Here is a 20,294-nt window from a genome sequence, read left to right as displayed (position 1 = left end):
AGGAAACAGGCCAAACCTCTGCATCTCCAGAAAAAGAACTTTGCGATGACTTCATCTCTCCAGAGCCCCTTTCACAGAGAAGGAGACCTAGCAGCCCTGTAATCTTGCCCCTACTCCTTTTCCAGTGTGGTAACTGCAGAGGAAATGGATTAACTGAGCAGCAGCACCTCCTCGCCTGCTAAACGCGCGGTCACAACACGGCAGAGCTGCCAGGGCGGGGGCAGGATTTCATCCTGCACAAACAGTTTGATTTTTGCAGCCCCACTGTGGGCACAGGTACACTTGCAGACCCACAGGGCACACACACAAGTGTCCAGCTGAGAAAAATAATAACACTGCATCCCAGGTGCTGTGACCACAGGCAGTGCTGCACTGGCTGCTCAGCAGCAGCACCTAAAAGAATGTCAGAGCCCCGACTGTCCCCACTGCCTGCAGCTCTGCTATGGGGACAGGCCAGCCCCCAAACCTGACCCTAGGATCTGCTGTGCCTCTAACGGGGCTGCTGCTGTCCGGGGGCTGTGCCTGAAAATTCCACCTTAAATTGGGCTGTGCTTGAGGGAGAATGACACAGGCAGTATGGTGTCATTTTTCTTTACCAGCGTTAATAGCTCCCAGCTGTAACAACTGAAAAAGTAAAAACAAATAAACCCTTTTTATTTCCACTCAAGATTATTCGAGTAATTTTTATTGAAAATATAAGATCTACAAAGCCATGGATACCCAGCGTGGAAGAACTCATTAAGTTAGCACATTCATCTTTAAAAGGAAAATTTCAGGTTGACCTAAGGTACAATAATGTTCAATTTAAAGTCTCGTTTTTCCTTCTGTAAGTTTCAAATCTCTTTTCATTAGGAGGTTCTGTGCAAGAGCTGCTTGTCATGAAAGGAAACACTTTACAATCCATGAATGTGTTCATTATATAATAAATGAACAGCAACAATATACTAGCCTCTTTTTTTTTTTTTCCTGTTAACAGTCGTGTGTTAAAGTAAACTCTTTGTTTTTTTTTCCATGATTTGGAAATTAGTTACATATGCACCAAAGGAGCTAGTAATTTCTGCTGCTTGTCAGCTACACACAATGAGTATATTGCTGTGTGCTTTCCCCAACAATGAGGATTTTAGTAATATGCAAGGTGTATAGAATGTAATACCAAAACCTGCATCACAGAAAAGGTTAATTGTTTTCTTATTCAGCTGCCAGAGTTGATAACCTTAGGCCCCTCCCCAGAGCCAAAGTAGGGGTGGCCGTCCATTAGGTTATGTAAATTAAATGTATACGTTTCCTTGTTGGCAAGTTCCAAGCAGTAAGCGAGAGTGCAAACAAGGATCTGTAAGCTGCCACAAAATGTATTCATATTTCTACTCCGTGTTGTAAGAGCCAAAGGGAGGACACGTATGTCAGATGTTGAAAGAACAACTGAACCTTTGCTTTTGATCATTATGGTCAGTCTGTCATGAGGTCTTGTATCTGAATGCTAAAAATGGCACCACACTTGGACATCCCATAGCCTTACACAGTACGTTTGTGTTTCCCAAGCCACTGAGCGCTGGTCTCACAGAGACCCTGACTTTATAAGCTAACAAAAAATAGATTTGGGTGCTGAAGAATCCAAGGGAGGGCTCATACAAACACAATTAACCCTCGCACCAAAACCTAATTTCATGATTTTACTTAAAGCCACACTGAATCAGTTGTGAGAGGGTGAAGATATAAATACACCTCTCTGCTTCATCCGTAAGAAGGTGGACAACTGACCATTTGAACAGAGGGTCTTGAAACAAAGCTTAGTTGTCCTTTAAACAATGAGAAGGAGAGGCATACATAAATGGTCACCAAGGCACAATATGACAAAGGTGAAGAGTCCCTGAGACTCTGGTCTGGGTCTGTACCATTCCCCTCCTTATACAAGTAAATGAGAACATTTAGGAAAATATAATACAAAATCTCTTACAGGAAATATAGACTACACTTGCTAAAATCACTTCCCTAAAAGTGTTTATAGCTTTTTTCTTTTTTTTTTTTTTTCAATTTTTTTCTTTTTTTTTCTTCTTTTTTTTTATTTTTTTAAAAGACCTTCTTTAAACAGATAATGCAAAGACTGGTCCATTTTTTTCTTACCCGGCAAGCCAAGCTCTAATGACTTCACTAAGCAGAAGTTGTATTAAAATACATCTTCATAGTATTGCTACAATTTGGGTAAATATGTTCTGAACAGCTTGATGAGTACTAAATAAACTTTGCTGTTTTACAGCATACATTTTAATTTTTTTGCACTTTTTTAAGAATAGAAAATGCAATTATAGTGTGCAAAAGAAAAAAAAAATAATTATCTTCTAGCTGAATACTGTAATTTTAAGCCATGCCTTCCATAAGAATGTATTGACATGTGTAAATAGAAGAGAAGAAAAAAAAAATACAAGCAAACAGAGATTTCATTTCCTTGCAAGGAAAGATTAACTATCACAAACTGGATCACTTGAGTTCTGTATTCTTCAGAGAAAGAAATGAAAACAACAACCCATAAAACCACTGAAATGCTTCAAATGTCATCCACTCCACGGTAACAGGTTAAAACTGCCATGTTGCTTTCTACTGCTCCCGTTAACATGGATAGAATGATTTGCTGCTGGTTGGATATTGAATACAAAAAGCAAAAGAAAGTTGAGATCATCCCACATGAAGTCATTATTAGAGCTGGCTTTTCCCCCATTTTGAAGTACAGTAGTGACTTGTAAATACGACCTTTTCTAAAGATCATTTGAGATTTGAAGATTTATCTGCCTGCTTCACCCAAACAACAACTGCTGAAAGAATTTACTCTATGGAGCCCACTATACAACATTCAAAATGTTTTGGGTTTGGGGTTTTTTCATGAAAAAATACCACAAAAAGTAGTTTTAGGTTTTTGTATCTCTGAATCACTAACACATTGTAGATTTCATTTATTCTTCCATGTCTGAAAATGGTTTCTGCAAAATCAAAATAAACTGTCAAACTCCCTTACGCCATGCTTCCAACAGTTTGAATTTAATACTTCTTGAATGGAACGACATAATTTATTTCCTTTAATTTGCAGGATGGCTACATCAAGCTAGCTTTAAGTCACAACTGTACCTAACCACAGTTCTCTGCAGCAAACCCATGATTTACAATATCTAATATTGTGGTTACAGTGCAGGGAACCGTGGGTAAGAAACCTCCATGTCAGAGTATTGTGGTTGGGGTTTCCCGGAAGAGTGGCAGTTGACACCTCTGGAATATTCATATATAAGTGCTTCAGTCAGATGGTCCTGAGTTGAGCAGGTAACTCAGGCACTATGAGAGCCTGGCATTCAGTCTGCGGGAATGTGTGTAACCTCCGTCACTCGAACCGCTCTGCAAACTGTAGTGGTCTTCAGCATCACTGGCACTTCCAATACTGTCCATTTCACCTGGAGTAAACTCCATTCCTTCAATGTCTACTTCTAAAGAAAACATAAGAAGGCACATTTTCAGAAAGTTGTAGCGACTGGTCATGGGCCAGTGTCAATCAACACCTGAATCACACTTCAGTTGCAATAATTATAAAAAAAATAAGAACTGGCACAGTAATTCCTGAGGAAAGGATCATCTTGTCCACCTGAGAATTAAAATTCCTTCTGTCCTCAGCCACATAAATATACTCCATGACATCAACACCTGTGGCATTCACATTCTCTGAACAGAGAGACATAATTCTCTCTCTCAGGTTTTTTTCTGGAGATGCGCAGAGGGAAAACAATTTTTATCTCTGCTGGCTGCTCCTAGCATTTTGCAGATGTAGAATGTGTTAAGAAGATTGTTTACCTAAAGAAATTTAGTAATTACATTCTGGTAGAAATTGTTTATGTCAATTAGCCTATCAGGTCCAAGCTGTATGGACTGTCAGTCTGCAGACAGACACGAGTTTTTCAATTAGTAGTAAGTATAATCAGTATAGTATAGTATAGTATAGTATCTCTCTTTAATATAATTGTAATGTAATATAGTATAGTTTTAATAAAGCAATTGTTCAACCTCCTAAATCAACAGAATCAGATACCAATCATTCCCGTGATGAGGGCACCCTGCAACTTTGATAAATACCAAATGTTTTCCCAGAACTGTTCCAACCTGCAGATTGACACTGATTTAGAAAAAAGCCAGCCCTCAGAGTCTGTCCTACTGCAGAACTGTCCATGGTAATTCCAGCCATGCAGGTGTTGGCTGCCCATGGGGTGACCACCTGCCCCAAGACCATCCACTCAATCCCCCTGGGCCCCTGAAACAGCCAGCCTGAGCAACTGTTCTGCCAGAAAAACTTCCAAATGGGAAAATAAGAAATGGCAACAGCCAGCTTGACAAGCTATCTTAAATAAGAAACAAATGCACAGAACCCTTGGTGATCGTTGCACAGAAAATGTTTTAAAATTTCACAATAAATGATGTGAAAATAATTTATTCACACAAATGAATTAGGCTAAATAAGATATTTTTTTCCATGAGAAAATATTATGCCAGCTTTACCAATAATTACAGCAAAAATTCAAAACATTAAACGGTAACTGTTAAAAAAACTGCCAAAAAAACATGCAGGAAAAATAGCTTTAAAAATACACACAATGTTAACAGCTTCAAAACTCATTAGGAAAAAAAAATTTCAAAGAATGTGAAAAAGATGCCTTAATTTTTTACTCTTCAAATCTCATTATGTTATAATTTTGTCTGGGTTTTGTTGAAAGCTTGATTTTAGTTCCAAATGACATTTCCTTGTTTCCCTGCTTCCCTTTCCCCCTGTGCTGCTGCAGGCCCTTTGGGAAGGGCTGGCTGAGTTACCTTGTTCAGAGTCAGTGGATATTGTTGATCCCATGCTGTCAGTGCGGATCCGCTCCATGCCCTGCACGGAGAGCTGCTCCAGCCTGCGCTTGAGGTAGCGGTGCTCCCGCTGTAATTGTTCTTTAATATTCAGAGCTTTTCGGTCCTGTTCTTCCAATTTCTTAAAGGGAGAGAAACACAGTGAGCTGGCAGTCTGTACCCATGGCAAAGCATAAGTAACTTAAGGTCTTCTCATAAATAGTAATTTCAAAGCAATGTAATTATTTTAATTAATATAACGTTAAAGTTAAATGTAAAATTTCGATTTTTTAGTTAGCATTCTGTAGAGTCAGTACAATTTTAGCAGGCTGAATTTGTTTCACAGTAAGATACATGGTTACAGGGGAAAAAGAATTATAATTTTTAAAAAATCCCTCAGAGACTCTCTTGCCACTAGCTGACATTCCCTGGCTAAGACCAAATTATTGTTGCCTTGGTTGTGGGGAATATTTAAATCATTTTATCAGGCGAAACCAGCATCATCTTTGATAACTCGAGCACAGCTCAGGTTTCAGTGAGAACATAATGCATCTTTAGATGAGTCTCTTACTCCACCTATCACCATAAAGAAACCATCGTGAGCCTCTGAATGTTCTCCCTCCTACCGTAGGCCATGGAAAATTTTAGCATTTAAAATGCTTCATTAACAATAAGCAGCATTAATTATATATAGATGGAGGAATTTACTAACAACTCTCTTTATTCTTGCTCTTTTTTTCCCTTGAACTTCTCCAGAGCAAGTATAATAATTCTGTGATATCTACAAAGTCGGTGGTATTAATTCAGAATTTCTCGGCAAACAGCCTGTGAAAGGATCCTTCACATATCTACCTAAAATCTCCCCTCTGACAGAATAAAAGCAGGTATTAATTTTGCAAATAAAAAGAATGCTTCACACCCGATAAAATGTGCTGCACTGTTGGTCCAAATACAGTAACAGGAATAAAGTACCTTTTTGTACTTGAACTGAGCCCTTCTCCAAATCACTGCTAGCCATTTAAAAAAACTGACTGCATAATTAGGGAAAAATTTGTAAGAGTATGATGGGATTAAAAGCGTGAAGGATACACAAATCAAAACACCTTTTATTATTAAAAAAAATTATCTATCTGATGGAGTAAATTACAGGTTGTAGCAGTAAAAGCACTCATAAGAGTGAGCAGATTTCTCTGTGAGCTGTGTTTACATGATCACTGAGATTTAGGAGATGTGCAGGGAGTGAATACAGCTGCTGAAGTCTCCTCCCTGCCATCTGAATGAACCTAGCCTTGGTTTTGTGAGGAGAGCAGGCTGGGACACTGCACAGCAAAACACAAGAAAACCCTTTCAGGATCTTGCTGCTCCCATGCAAGCCTGAAATAAAAGTGTTTGAAAATAACTGACACCCTTGAATGGGGCAGTTTCCTGGCTCAATGAAATCTACTTTCTTCCACCACATTTTAAGTCCCCTCCCAGGCAATACACTCTGCAGATAATCATCATAGGTGGAAACACAATGTTATAATAGGAAAAGGGGTTGGTACATCCATGTACACAACAAACCAAATGTGCCCAATTGATCAGACTTCCTTTTCCTGTATTTTCCTGGCTGCAATCCTAAACTCTAACAACTATTTTAGGCAAGAACTCAGTGATTCATATCCAGGAGACTCAAAACCATCTAGTCTTTCAGAGCAGATCTCAATATATGGGGGGGGGGGGGTGTGGGTGTGTGTGTGTGCGTGTGTGTGAAAAGTTGAGAACTAATAACTCTGCTGAAAATGCCAGCTGGGCACGGGCAAGCTCTGGCAGGGCAGGAGAGGGAGCTGACCTGACAAAAGGGGAGCAATTAAATGCCAACCCAGTTTGGGCAGGTTCAGTTAAAATCTTAAAAAGAAAGTTAAACTTCAGTCTGGGTTTTCAGAAGACGAGTACTTGGTGCTGTGCAAGAGAGATCTGGAAAGAATCTGTTCCCAGCTTTTTTTATCAGCAGCTGAAATGGTAACTGCAGGGCTAATCTCGCACACTCGCCACTTGTAAAAACACTTCTTCAATTTGTATGCATAAGCCCATCATAGGGGGGCAGCCCAAGACAAAAACCACATGCAGTGCCTTTCATGCATGTTAGCCTGAATTATAAACAAGAGGCCAAATTCTCAAATGGTAAAAACAGGGGTTGCCCAGCTGGAGTAAATGTGCTTAGAAGTGCTGAAAAAGTAGCTCTGTAAACTTGTTCACAAGAATGGTTTTGCTTAGAATAATCTTTATTTCTTCATATGAATCACACCCACTTCTGTAACAGCAGTGAATCTTAAAGCTGTACATCAGCAGGATGTTCTCCAAAATATTCCAAGATTACTGGCAGTGTTCAATTTTGCCTGACACTTTTCTTGACCTGTTTCTCTGTAACACTGAAAAAATGCCAGATGAGTAATTACAGTCCTGGACACAGCAGCAGAAACCTGTTCTTTAACTTTTACATTTGAATACCTCTTTGCCTTATTTCTGCATATAACCCTGTTCCCTGAAAACAATGACAGTGAAAATGGGAGTGAAGGTGTCTTTGGAGAGAGAAGGCCTGAGAAATAATTTCCTTTGAGTTACTTGTGCAAATGTAGAACCTGCACTGCTGCTGGATCATAGGTGAGATTTAAGGCTGTTTTTTGTTTTAAACTTGTAACAAGGGGAGCAGCAACTAACAGGAGATTGCATTTAATTTTTTATTTCATTTAAATGAGAACCTGGTCAACAAAATGTTGATGGGGTAAGGCTCACTAATAGATATGATATTTTTGATTCTATTATTTTTTTTATCATTAATGGATCTGGCTTTTTTACATTTTAGCAAATTCAGTACAATGCTACTTTGCTTGGTTCTTAAAAATAAATATATTAATTAAAGAACAGCTTTGATATTTTTTTTAATTATAGTGTAAAATAAATTAGATTATAGTGTATTAAATACACTAGTTAGCAACTAAGAAATCACAAAACCACTATTTTATATATCTGAGATGCTAAATAGCAAACGACTAAACTTTGACACTGTGACTGAAATCCCTGCAAGTAATAAAGGCCAATAAATCCAGAAGATGGGACATATGGATATGGATTTTGTGTGAAAATTTGTTTCCTCTCTATGGATACACATTCTGGAAGATTCTCCCTTGAAAGAAATAAAAACATGGATGAATGTTTTTACCTTGATATGCATCTTAGCTCTTTTCAACAGACTTAGAGTGGTGTGTCTGGTGCTGTCCGGCCCGAGAGGCACAAGCTGTTTTAGCTGTTCCAAATATAGCCGGAGTTTAGCCCGCCTGCAATCATCAAAAACCAAGAGTTGTAGTGGAGTTGCACCCGACCAGAATCTCCTCTATGCAAACACCATCTGTTTGCAGGATCTCTGCTCAGAGCTCGAGTCAGCCGTGGCTTCCTTTCCCCTCCCTTTGGCAGAGTTTCAGACTGAAAGGTCACTTGAAATGCAGTAATGCTGCTTGGCACACTCACACAGGAGGCTCATACCTGTGTTTCAGAGCACTTTGCTCAGCCTGCTCAGTCCCATCTTAACCAAAGGGGAGTATGCTCAGAGATCTGAGACATCCAGGCAGGGCTGCACACAGCCTGTGGCTGGGTAAGGCCAAAAACCTGGGATTTTGCTCAAATGCAGGGAATTCTGCAGGCACAGACAGAGCTGTGGGCAGCTGCACACCCTGATCCCCCTCTCCCCATTCCTATCCCTGCCTGCTGCAATAGGACACACTCCAGCTATGCAAGCCAAGGGCATCCCTGCAGCTCCTCACAGCTCAGAGTTGTTTCCAGCCATGGTTTATCAATGCATTTTAATAGGGAAGTCCTGATGCCCTTCTCCTCCCTTCTCTACTGACCCACAGTCCCCTCAGGAGGAGACAGTTCTTCCTCTCACTGCACTGTGTTTATTATAAACACACAAGAAGAGACACTTCCAGCCATATTCCTCAACAACAGGGTCCTGCTTTCTCTGTTACTCCCTTGCAAGTAACACTACTGCTGCTCTCAACAATCTCTCCTGCACTACTGCCATATCTATCAGTAAAATGAGGATGAACAAAGTACTGTTTCTACAAATATTTTCCAAACTAGAAAGCAGCTGGTGATACAACAGTCCAAGGAAGAGTTGCTTGACCTATCCAAAACAAGGCAGTGGCCAAGGAAAGAACTGCATGGGAGTGTGTTTCTGCAGTTACATTCTAAAGAAAATCTCTCCTGGTTTTAATTCACACCCCTTGAACAGGAATTCACACAGTTCTGCAATGAGAAATGGCTGTGGAAGTGCTTCCATGAATAACTGCTATCCTCCTTTCTGCCAGCCTGTTACAGGCTGAGCAAAGCCATGACCTGGAGCTGGCATTGCCCTCACAGCCATAAGAGGAACTGAAGCAGATCCCAAGAGTGAGGTGAATAATCATCTTTTTCAAATTTGCTCAATGCTGCATGAAGGAAACAAACACTGCAGGGAATTCAACACTTCTGGTCAAGAATGATCTTTTTTTTGAACAATGAGCTCAGAACCACAGTCCAGCATCAGTGTTTGAAATGGACAAACACTCTGGGGCCCAAACATTCTTCAGCAGAGTTTAATATGCACCAAATGATAAATTAAACATTTGTAATTGGAATGATTAGTGCAATGTGAAAACAACCTGAGAATTAACGTTGATAAAATGCAAAGCAAAACAGAATTAATACAGAACAGCAATGACTACATAGTCACACATGTAGTTCTCTCTGCCTATAAATCAGCAGTGTACTAGCTAAGAAACCACAAAGCATTTCCATAAAATTTTAAACTTTTTCTTCAAGCCACTTAGGGAAAAAGCATTTTTGGTAAAAATCTGATTCACCAGAGAAAAGTGACAACAGCCTTTAGGTCTGGGGTTTGTTTTTAAATACAAGGTTCTAAACTTAAGCATCAAAATGCTTTTATTTAAACAACACCAACAAAGACTGGCTGAAGCATTCACAAAAAGAGCCCAATCAGATCCCCTGCAGCTGCTACTTTAAACTGGAATATCAATCTTTAAAATACTGAAATACTCAAAATAGGGACTACTGATATTTATACAGAAAATTTTAACCAGGCAAATTTTTATTTCTGTGTCTGTAATCTCTAACAACTACCTGGGGTAGTTGCATTTTAAATACAAAAACCTGTGTCAGGGACTCAATTCAAATAATCTTCTTGTTTTCTAAATGGCCTCTGAACATAGCCACATGAGCCTGTTTCACTCAGCCCAACCTGGATGCAACTGTACTTAGACTGATGATAAGAAAGTGGGGACTCAAGATGAAGGAGCATATGGGAAGGAAGAGGAGAAGAATGGTACCAAATAGTAAATAGAGGGGTAAACACCTAGAAATAGAATGAGCAATATACTTGGAGCAATTAGAAGTCTGATAAGGAATATACAGAACTGTTGATCTGAGATTTACTTACTATTAATTCTGGAAAACATTAATGTAACCAGACTACATAGTGAACTTATCTGCCTCCTGCTATTTGAGGAAAGTCTGCTTACCACAGGGAGAAGAAAGCAAGGCTTTAGTGCACTTCCTTGCCATCAACTGGGGAGTTCACAGAAATATCACCAAGGTTCAGGGGCATGGCCGTGTGCCTTTGTAAAGCATGAACTCTTGAATGTTACCTGCCAGCCCAGTAGAGCAGGACTTTACAGAAGTGCCAGGAAGAACATGGGACTGAATCTAAGAAGAGTATTTTTAAGTGACCAGTGAGAAGAATTAAAGGAGCTGAATATTAACAGAACTGCTTTAAGGCTTTTCCAGTACTACCAGCTGATACTGATAGCAGTTAATGTGCTAAACACACTTGCTGAAAGACCTCCAGTAACTTCACCTTTTTTTTCTTAAAAGGACTTTTTCTTTCATCTAATTACTCAACATCTATGAATCCATTACAGATTTGAAAGCATAAGCTTTATATAGATCTTTACATAAATGCAGACATGTTTATGTGACTAATTTGTATATTATAATCGATGGCGTAGATTGTGAATGTACAAAAAGAAAACCAGCCCACCACAACTCCTCTGTCACTGGAGTAAATATCCCCACGTTTTTCATCTTGCACATCTTAGAAAAAACTGCAAGAATGTAAGAAAACATTTCAGGCATGTTACATTAAAAGATCACACCAGCAGGAACAAGGGACTCAAACTTCACAGCAGATAAGTTGTCTCGTACAGACTCTGCCAGCACTAATTTCTCTCTTTTTCGGCAGGGACCTGACAGCTTTTGCTTTTCCTCAGCTGCCTGTGACCACAGGAGGAGGGAAAGGCACTCACAGAGGTGATCACAGCCAGGGCTGCTTTGTGTTTTGCAGCTCACGCCTTAAATTCCACCTAAAAAATAACAAAAAAAAAGGAAAAAAAAAAAAAAGCAGCCTGGTGTCAGAGCAACAGGGTAACAGTCTCTGTGCATGAAACATGGCTGAAGTTGGGTCATTATGTTCTGCTCCAGCTTCCAATGCCACTGTGGTATCTGCCTGTCAGCAGAGCTGACAGAAAAGGGCAATTTCCTCACTTCAGGTGGATGCACAGAAATATCCCACCCCCCATCACTGATACTGATTTCATCTGGGAAGGCAGGGATCTAAAAAATGCCATCCAAAATCCAAATCAAGCCTGCAGCTCTCTGTTTTGGGTGTAGCCCCACATATGGAGAGGTGCATGGGTGCCCAGTCTGATTTATCACATTGTCCTTTGTGCCAGATGATAAAGGGGTTTCAGATGTTCAAGACTCCAGTGTTTCCCCATAAGCAGGTTCACAGCAGGGTCCTCTGAGTCTGCTTTACAGCTCTTCTAGTGCTTGATAAGCCCAGGCTGGTCAGCATTCCAGGGCAGGGGCCATGTCCAGCAGCTCTCTGGTGGTCCCTCACATTCACATAAAGGACAAAGCCACCTGCTGACAACTGACCCAAAGGCTACCAGCAGGAACTGCCCTAAACTGGTATTGAATCCACTTAAGCCATGATGGGCAGTAGAGGCTGGGCTTTCAGAGCCCATGACAGAATGAACCCTGGAGCCCCACAGCATGGAGGGACAAAGCAGCAAAAAGGGGTAGTAAGACTTTTCCTACAGAACAAGGACATCCACCAGAAGACCATCACAAGAAGACCACTCACTGACTCTATCCTTGGAGACTCCAGTTTGCTCAAGTGTTTGGCTGTGAAAAGGCAGGTTCACTACTTCTCAAAGAAAGGGCTGCCATACAAAGACATATTAAGATCTTTGACCCTAATCAATTTCATAATTGTGTTAAATGAGTCTATTAAATAATAGTCAATAAGCTTTGCTGCATATCTGAGATCCCAGATGGAAATCCAAGCAGTACACCAAGAAATGGAATACTAAGATGCAGAAAAAAAAAAAAAAGAAACAAAAAAGTCCATTGTTCACCCTGGATAATCTTCATTCCAAGGAAACTGCAACAACTCCAAGAAATTCCTACAACTGCTTGACAGACGGTTGCAATGGGAACAAAATACTTCTCTGTAGGGCTAAATAATACAACAAAGGCAATGGCTGTGATTTCAGAGGTTCAGGGTGGACAGTGGGAAACAAATTTTTTATTGGGGCAATGGTGAACAACCAGAATAGGCTGCCAGAAAGGCAGTCCTTGGAGATTCTTAAAGATTTACCCAGACAGAGCAATAAACATTCACAGACACATATCCATGTCTATGAACATGTAAATCCAAAATTGCCTGTAACCCTTGAGCATCTGACTCACAAGATTGCTCCTATTCACGTACCAGCAAAACATCCCCAGTTGTGTGGCCTTAACCTGTGCCACTCTGCCTGACAGACTGCTGGTAGGGCTGTGGAGTGACCTGATCCACTGCAGCCTTTCCACAGGGGCTCTCCAGGGCTTTGTCAGGCCCAGCACAGCAGAGACAAATGGCCTGCAGCCATCAGACAGCAGATAGCTGTTCAAGCAGCCGTTGCACAGTTTTTTGACAGCAGCAAAGGTGTGTTTCCTAAACCATTCAAGTATAAATCTACAGGCTTTATTTAGAGGCCAGTGAGCTGCACAAAGCCAGCTGCAAAGGCAAGGTGCATATCCCAAATGAGCTGCTCAGTCCTCAGCATGGCACGCCTCAGCCAAGCCCCAGTGACATTAAACGGCCACAGATACTCATGATCAAGGGTGACATTACTGAGTTCCTGTGAAATGTGTGCCTGTCCATCCTGCCACCCAGCTGGGCACTCCCTGCAGACAAGCTTCCAACAGCCCTCCATGTGTTTGTGGTGGGTAGCACGGGGTGGGCATTTCCTGGAAGCTGCATCCAAAGATAAACAGTTCCCAGTGCTGGCATCGTGTTCCTGACTGCCAAAGGTCACTTGCTGAAAGTGTCAGATGGACCATGCTCATCTGTTTCTGAACAATTGTGAGCAAGAGCATAAAGCTCACTACAGAGAAGTCAAATTCATGACAAGTGTTCACCTTGCACATCCTCCAGGTCTCACTCCACCGCCCCCACGGAGCACAGGAATGACTCCTCCACATACCCATTCTCTGCTGACCCAGAGCTGGTTGTAGAAAGGAGGGAGGAATTCTATCAGCAGTCGGTCATCCTGTGGGAATCCCAGAACAGTTCTGCCTGGTCCACACCTGCTCCCTGCTACTAGCAGATTGCCCAGTCTGCCAATGGAGCTGTCCTGGCCATACTGGCATCTTAGACATGCAGCATCTCCAGCTGATGGAGGAAGGCTCTGGAAGGTTAGGAAATGGCCAAAAAGCCACTAAATGTCTGTAATTCCACACCGCATGCCCTGATTTTCCCTTCATGCTGGCTGCAGCAGTTGGCAGGGTTAGACATGATGTTGCTTCCACATGCATAGCCCATCATACCTCTCACCACAGGGCATCACTGAAGCAGGCATGAAACAATGCTGGCCTCACAAGCAGGCCCTAACTGTGCTTTCTGTAGGGTACCTTAGTGCTGAAAACACTTATGTGACTGAACAAACACTTGTGTGACTGAACATGTGTCTGTGTTTCAGATGTCCCAATGTTACTCCACTAAACTGGCTCTGTGTACAGGAGGTTGACATACTCTCAACGAGATCAAACTCAAGCAATGCAATCTCTACAAGCCACACCAGTGAGAATAAGCAATAGATTTGAAATAGATGTAAAAATTAAAAATCTGTCATTTCTGTACATTAACCATTTTGGTCCAAAAACCAGACAGCATCACGCCCTATCACAAAGCAAATTCAGTACAAACTTAATAAAACTAAACCCCAACTTCAAAGACTAGAAACATATTTGAAATTAATCTAGAAGACACATTATTACAAACTGGACAGAGTTACCTAAGCATTTCAATTTCCTTCCCTAATGTTTCACTTTATTTTCCACATTCAAACCTATCCTGGTGCTGTGCAATGAAGTTAACACACAAAGGTTTAAATATAGAGCAGTTACTAAATTTTTCATTGTTGCATAAGGGCTGTGTAATCTGGCTTAAAAATGTGCATAGAGTAAAGTCAGAGAAGAATCTCTGCACCAAAAATTCACTTCTGGAGTTAAATGTTATCCAGATACACTATGAACCAAACAGTCTGGCCTGAGCCCACAACTTTGGGTCAGAGACACCAGCAGTGAACCAATGGTTGTGTTCCCTCCTTAAAGCAAGGTGAATTTATCTCCCTGCCAGACATGAAATTCAGCATAAAATACAGAAGTGAGCTAACAGCAATTGTAAGGCAGTCATGTTCTTACAGGAAGACTCTTCACAGATTTATTTATGAAATGCAAATACCTGCATACAGGGAAGACTCAAGTTTTAGACAGAATCAGCAAAGAGAAGCTCAGGATACTTTGTGACATGCACTGGGTAAGGATGAACACTGACAGCATCATTACTCATAAACATCATTATTTCAAAGTTTTTAAAAAATGCAGAAATGTAGCAGTAAAAACCTCCCTAGTATGACTTCAGGGTTCACCTGCCACCAAGGTAGAACGAGGGCAAGAAACTCTGCCTGTCCTCTGATACCAGCTTCAACCCCTTCTTACTGGAGCTTGACACAACAAGGCAACATCTTTTAAGGGCTGCAGCTCTTTTTATTCTGTGCACAGTCACATCTAAAGTCGTGACAGAATTTTGCTGCAAATTGTTTTAATGGTACTGAAAATTTAATATATTCATATTATTTTGTGTAGCTCTGGATATCATGGCCACATATGCAGTGTTGGTAATCATGTAATTATATACCCAACTCTGCTTAGTGGAAGCTGGTACTTAAACATACTTGCCTCGCTCCTCTTTAAGCTAACACTTTTATTAAAGTGTCAGGAATTACATATTTACATCTCTACAAGACTTTTTGTAAGCTACCAAAGATGACTCTGTACTAATTAAAACACATTTGTTTACAAAGGCATTTAAAGAGATTATTTATAAGCTTCCAGCTTACGAAATCACAGAAATTCAATCAGATAAATGGTTCTAAAGAAACCTATTTATTAATGATTCAGACAGTATTTAGCATATCTCCAGCAAAATATTAAACATAATAGAAGATAACAGCCCTCCACTGCAATAAAAATTCCTGTTTCTTTCATATTTATTTCACTCAGAAACACTTTTAATACTTTATTCTCTACAAAGGATACCTCAAATACTTCTTTTTTTTCTTAAGGATGCTCTAGCTCACACTTGAGCTGCACAATCTATTTCAACTACACAACAAATATGCTCTAGTGAAAAGGAAAGAAAACCTCTTAGTATTAAAGCACTGTACCATAGCAAGGCACCCAGTGTGCAGATTGCTCCGAGATGTGTGAAAAGCTTGCTCACAGCCGAGTGCCTTTGAGTCAAACCCAGAAAATGCAGTCTTGCTCTTACAGCAAACCTCTTGGCTTTTTATTGTCCAAGGAAAGATAAACCAAACACCAGGAAGCTGAGGGTCTTTTTCACGGTAAAAACAAATGCCTGAAGTTTGCCCACTGGTGAAGATTCATCCAAGGCATTTTTTGTCTGTGGCTAACATCTTATAGGGCCTCTGCAACTAAATTCTGCAGTAAAGCCCACATGGAAACTAACAGGGAGGAAGAGCAGTGAGTGCCTAATTGCAGTGATTGTTAATGAATTAAATGCAACAACCCTGAAACCACCTGCCTTATTTACTGTGGTATTAACTGTATTCATCCTCAATATGCATTTCCAGCTGAATACTTGTGTACATCTGCTCTGCTGAACTGAAAGCAGCCACCTTGGAAGTGTCCAAACAGGGGATAACAACTGCTGCAAGTGCCTCTTAGCATCACAAGCTTTCAGAGAGTCAGTGCTGCTCTGGACTCATCTGCAAGTTTTCATATGAATACTGCTCAGCAATGTCTGGTGCTATTCCCAATGCTAAGGAAATAGAGAAAACCTCTGCTGCCTGTTAACACAGCCTGTGATTTCCATGTTTTGCACGTTTTATCACTCTGAAAAATATTTTGGTTCTTTTACACTATATCTAAATGCACATTTCAGCAGTTACAATGCATTTTATTTTCCTTCCCTTAGTGCCACCTCAGCCCACTAGATGAGTCCAGATTCCACACTTGACCTTTACCTTTTCACCTTCCAAAAGATGCCACTTGTTCACATTTTAGAACATATACCTGGAACCAGAACTTACTCCTACATCTTTCAGTACACATAAGTTAATGGAAGCATCTGCAGCGCCACAAATGGATGCATTTTTAGCCAGTTAACAGAAAGCTAGCTAGAATGCAAGCTGGGAACAGGTGACTAGTAGCTGGTCTGTGAGAGGGAAGCTGCTGACTCCTCAAAGAGGGAATATCTGGCAGACCGTGCTGCCCATGTTGTCTCCTGTCTCTCCCACCATTACCTGTCGCTCCAGTAGCTCCTTGCTGAATGCAGTGACAATTCCCTGTCCTAAGTTACAAGCACTGGGCTACATCAACATCTCATCTCTCAAAATTCCCACAAGGAGACTTTGATGCACTTTGTGCTCTGGTTCCCACCAGAAGGTGAGCTGTGGTCACCCATGTGCTGCCATAACCCGGGAACATCAGCTAAGAAGGGCAAATGACAGCAGCTCCCAAGGCTTGCTTTGGGCTGGAATGACCCTGCAAAGCAACGTGGACAACGCCAGGACCAGAGATCTGACCAGAGCCTCAGCAGCTGGTGGCTTGCCAGAGTGCCCACGTGCTGTCCCTTCAGGAACCTTCCCAGCAGCAGAAGCACACAGACTGATGCATGCCCCACAGTCACACCTGGCTTTGGCCACCAGAAGAAACAAAAGCCCTGTGGCACAGTTGGTGCCTGCTGCTGCACTGCTCCTCAACCTTCTGCCACTGCAGCTCCCGTGCCTGCCAAGTGAGCAGGAGCTGTCTGAGGCGTGCGAGGTGTGACAGGGATGTGTCACACGACGGTGCACGCTCACCCACGTCCCCGCACCGCCCCCAGGCCCAGCCAGCAGCCAGGAGGGGCTCAGAGGAGCCCTTGGGCAAGGCAAGCACAGGCAGGAGCACCTCAGCAAGGACTCCAGCGCAGGGGGAACACCAGCAGCTCTCATTGGTATCTGTTTTACCCACTGGGGAACCACAGCCTTTGCCCCTGCAGCACTAAGAGCTGCAGGACCATCATCTGACCACTCTCATCTCTTCTCCTTGTTTTTTTCTAGACTCATCCCTGGAAGCAGGTTTTTCCTCACAGCTTTCCCCATGCTTCAGCCATCCCACTGTCTTAAGCTGCTCTTATCTGAAGAGCAGCCATGAAAGGTTTAAAAGCCCTTCATTGTTCTTGTGTCTCGGCAATAACTAACAGCAACACACAGAAATCTGAGATGTACTTCACGTGAAATGTCAACAGGAATTTACAAGCTGTACAGGGATTCTCAAAAGCATCACAATCAAAAGCAATGGCAGCTGGATATCATTTGTCTTTCCTGGATGGTATCCATCATAAATTTACATGTATGAGATTCTACATCGTTTGACCATAGGCAATAAATCTCTGACCTTGCAAGAATCTGAGGCAACAGAAATCAAACATTATGCAAACAGCTGAAAACCACTGCAGTATGTTTTTGCCCTTGTATGGATTTCTTTTCTTCTGCAAAAAAAGGGAAAAAAAGGAGACTCCAACTTATATTTTAGCATATCAGCCTTTAGGTTGTGCTCATCTATAAAGAACAGTTTTCTGTATTTTAAACCTTCAAAGTCAATGTCAGACAAATAGGAACAATTCTTAGAGTTATAGAAAAGGAATTTCTTTTTCAGGTGTCTTCTATTTTTAGCCCTGTTATCTACTGATTGTCTTTAACATTTACCTCTCTAACACTTTTAAGCAATAGAGAGGGAAGTGTCACCTGGTACTATGAGTTCAGCATCATACAGTACCTACCTAATCCAGGCAGATGAACAACAGTGCCTCGAAGAGAAATACATGAATGATGGAAATACCATCATACATACTGAAAAGAGTCCACAAAAAACTAGTCAGCCATGCTTTTAATAAACCTATTTAATACTTCGTTCAGCCAGCCACCCATTTGTTTTGCACATTAAAATGTGCACATTGCAATTTAGTAGTCCTCCTAAATTAGACCTCTCAAACCCATCTGTCTTACTGGCACTCAAGTTTCTTAGATTACACTGCAGGGAGACTCAAGTTTGTCTGCTACCTCAGAATAGTGTCAGACACAATTAGATAAGGAAAGGGCTGCCACGAGATCATGCCATTACAGGATCAAGCAGTTGTAATTCCCACTTGACGTGACATGGAGGCACACACGTACTCACACGCTGCCCATGGAGCCCCAGCAGTGGGTCAGGACGTACAGCAGTAAAACTCTGGCCCTCCCTGGCCGTGGAGCACCATAAAGCAAATTTGCACAGCACATCCAAAGCCATGGTGTGAGTCTGCAGACCTGCAACAGGTGTGTTGGCTTTTGCCACCTTTCACAGTACTCTCGGAAGGAATTTGTCAAGGACCGCAGAGAGTGGGTTAAAGAGAATTACATTAATTTAAACAAGGAAAGCTGTGTAACACCAACAGGTTTGCACGGGGTTTACACACAGAGGGGAACAGGATGATAGTGGTGATTTTTCACAAATTAACCATTCACCACCAGGTGGCTGGAGAGGATGCAGTCTGCCTCCCCCAGAAGTGGCTCCTGGGAGCTGCATGTCCCTCTCACGTGGGGCTCCAGGACCAAGGTGCAGCTCAGCTCTGTGCACATGAGCTACACATTTATCGACTGACAACACCCCAGAGCAAGTCACTGCTCACAAATCAGCTCATGGCTTGAAACCGGCTTTAATTATCAGACTGTTTCCCCACATCAAAATGCTAAGCAAGAACATCGTGTCTCAGGACAGCTGCCAACAGGAAGGATCTTAAAAAAAAAGTGTGGGGGAGACTACAATGCTTAAATAAGCCTAGAGAAGTTGAGCTGCAGCACAGCACTAAGCCAAGAGAGCACACTTCTGGGCCTAGTGAGCTTTTTCTGCCTAATTTTAAACCTCCCTATAGACCTAGTTATTTTGTACGTGTGTCAAATGAGGGGAGAAATGTGTTCAAGTTTGTTTTTTTTTTTAATACCACGGTATGATGCCAAATTAAAGGAGAGGCAAGTCAAGTTGAATTATTTTAGCTAAATTAAAAACATGCATTGCTGTCACACACTGAGCATAAGGCCTAGGGATAGAAGACAGCCAGAATTAAGCAGCCTTTTCCTGCATCAACTTAAATGAGTGTGAAGCATTAATATTTGCAATACTGGATACCTGTGTCTGTGATCTTATTGTCTATTGAACCTCAGTATCCAAATATCAAGTATCCAGTTTAAGCAGCCTGACAAATGCTGTAGGGACTCCACGTTCCACATGCACAAGGCACCAAAAGAAACAACAGCAATTTACACCAGTTTTAAAACCTCATCAGAGCTAAGGCAACTCTGTCTCCAGTTCAGCACCTAAACAATTACTTGCTCCTTCACAGTGGTAGGAAGTTTTAAGCTCTGATCAGGAAACTATCAGAAAGAGATATTTAGTGCTATGTGTTACTTTCATTTTTGCTTCTGCTATTACTTCCTCGGCACATGCACCTACCAAAGCCTCGTGGCCATCTTAGAGGGAGCAGCTAATGATGGCAGCTTGAGCATGCACAAGTGAATTGACTTCACTGGGCAAGGAAGTGGTCGGTGTTGCTTTTACCAACAAGTGCAGATACTTGAGATGTGTTCCAGTGAGACAGCTGAGGTGCCCTGGGACAACAGCAGGGTGCCTGCTCCAGCCAGCTGAAGGCTGGTTCAGACCCCAAGTGAGAACAACAAAGGAGAGAAGAAAAGAAATCACACTGAAGTAATTAAGAATACATGTCCCCAAATGTCTTCTGTATGTCTCCAACTCACTCA

General features: G+C 41.6%; 1 protein-coding gene across 3 annotated transcripts in view; it reads right to left on the bottom strand.

The window, feature by feature from the left end:
* Positions 1–663: 663 nt before the first annotated feature.
* Positions 664–20,294, bottom strand: part of MXD4 (MAX dimerization protein 4) — a 38,915-nt gene continuing 19,284 nt past the window's right edge. For all 3 annotated transcript variants that reach the window (XM_074541667.1, XM_074541666.1, XM_074541665.1), the window contains exons 4-6: positions 8,057–8,171; positions 4,837–4,996; positions 664–3,467 (exon numbers count right to left, since the gene is read on the bottom strand). In XM_074541667.1, coding sequence (XP_074397768.1) covers positions 3,319–3,467; positions 4,837–4,996; positions 8,057–8,171 — 424 coding nt within the window. In that variant the 3' untranslated portion in view covers positions 664–3,318. The remainder of the gene's footprint in view (positions 3,468–4,836; positions 4,997–8,056; positions 8,172–20,294) is intronic.

The sequence above is a fragment of the Zonotrichia albicollis genome, chromosome 5 (assembly GCF_047830755.1).
Source record: "Zonotrichia albicollis isolate bZonAlb1 chromosome 5, bZonAlb1.hap1, whole genome shotgun sequence".
Lineage (NCBI taxonomy): Eukaryota > Metazoa > Chordata > Aves > Passeriformes > Passerellidae > Zonotrichia > Zonotrichia albicollis.
The sequence above is the reverse complement of the archived record's forward strand: the minus strand, read 5'-3'. Positions and strand labels throughout refer to the sequence as shown.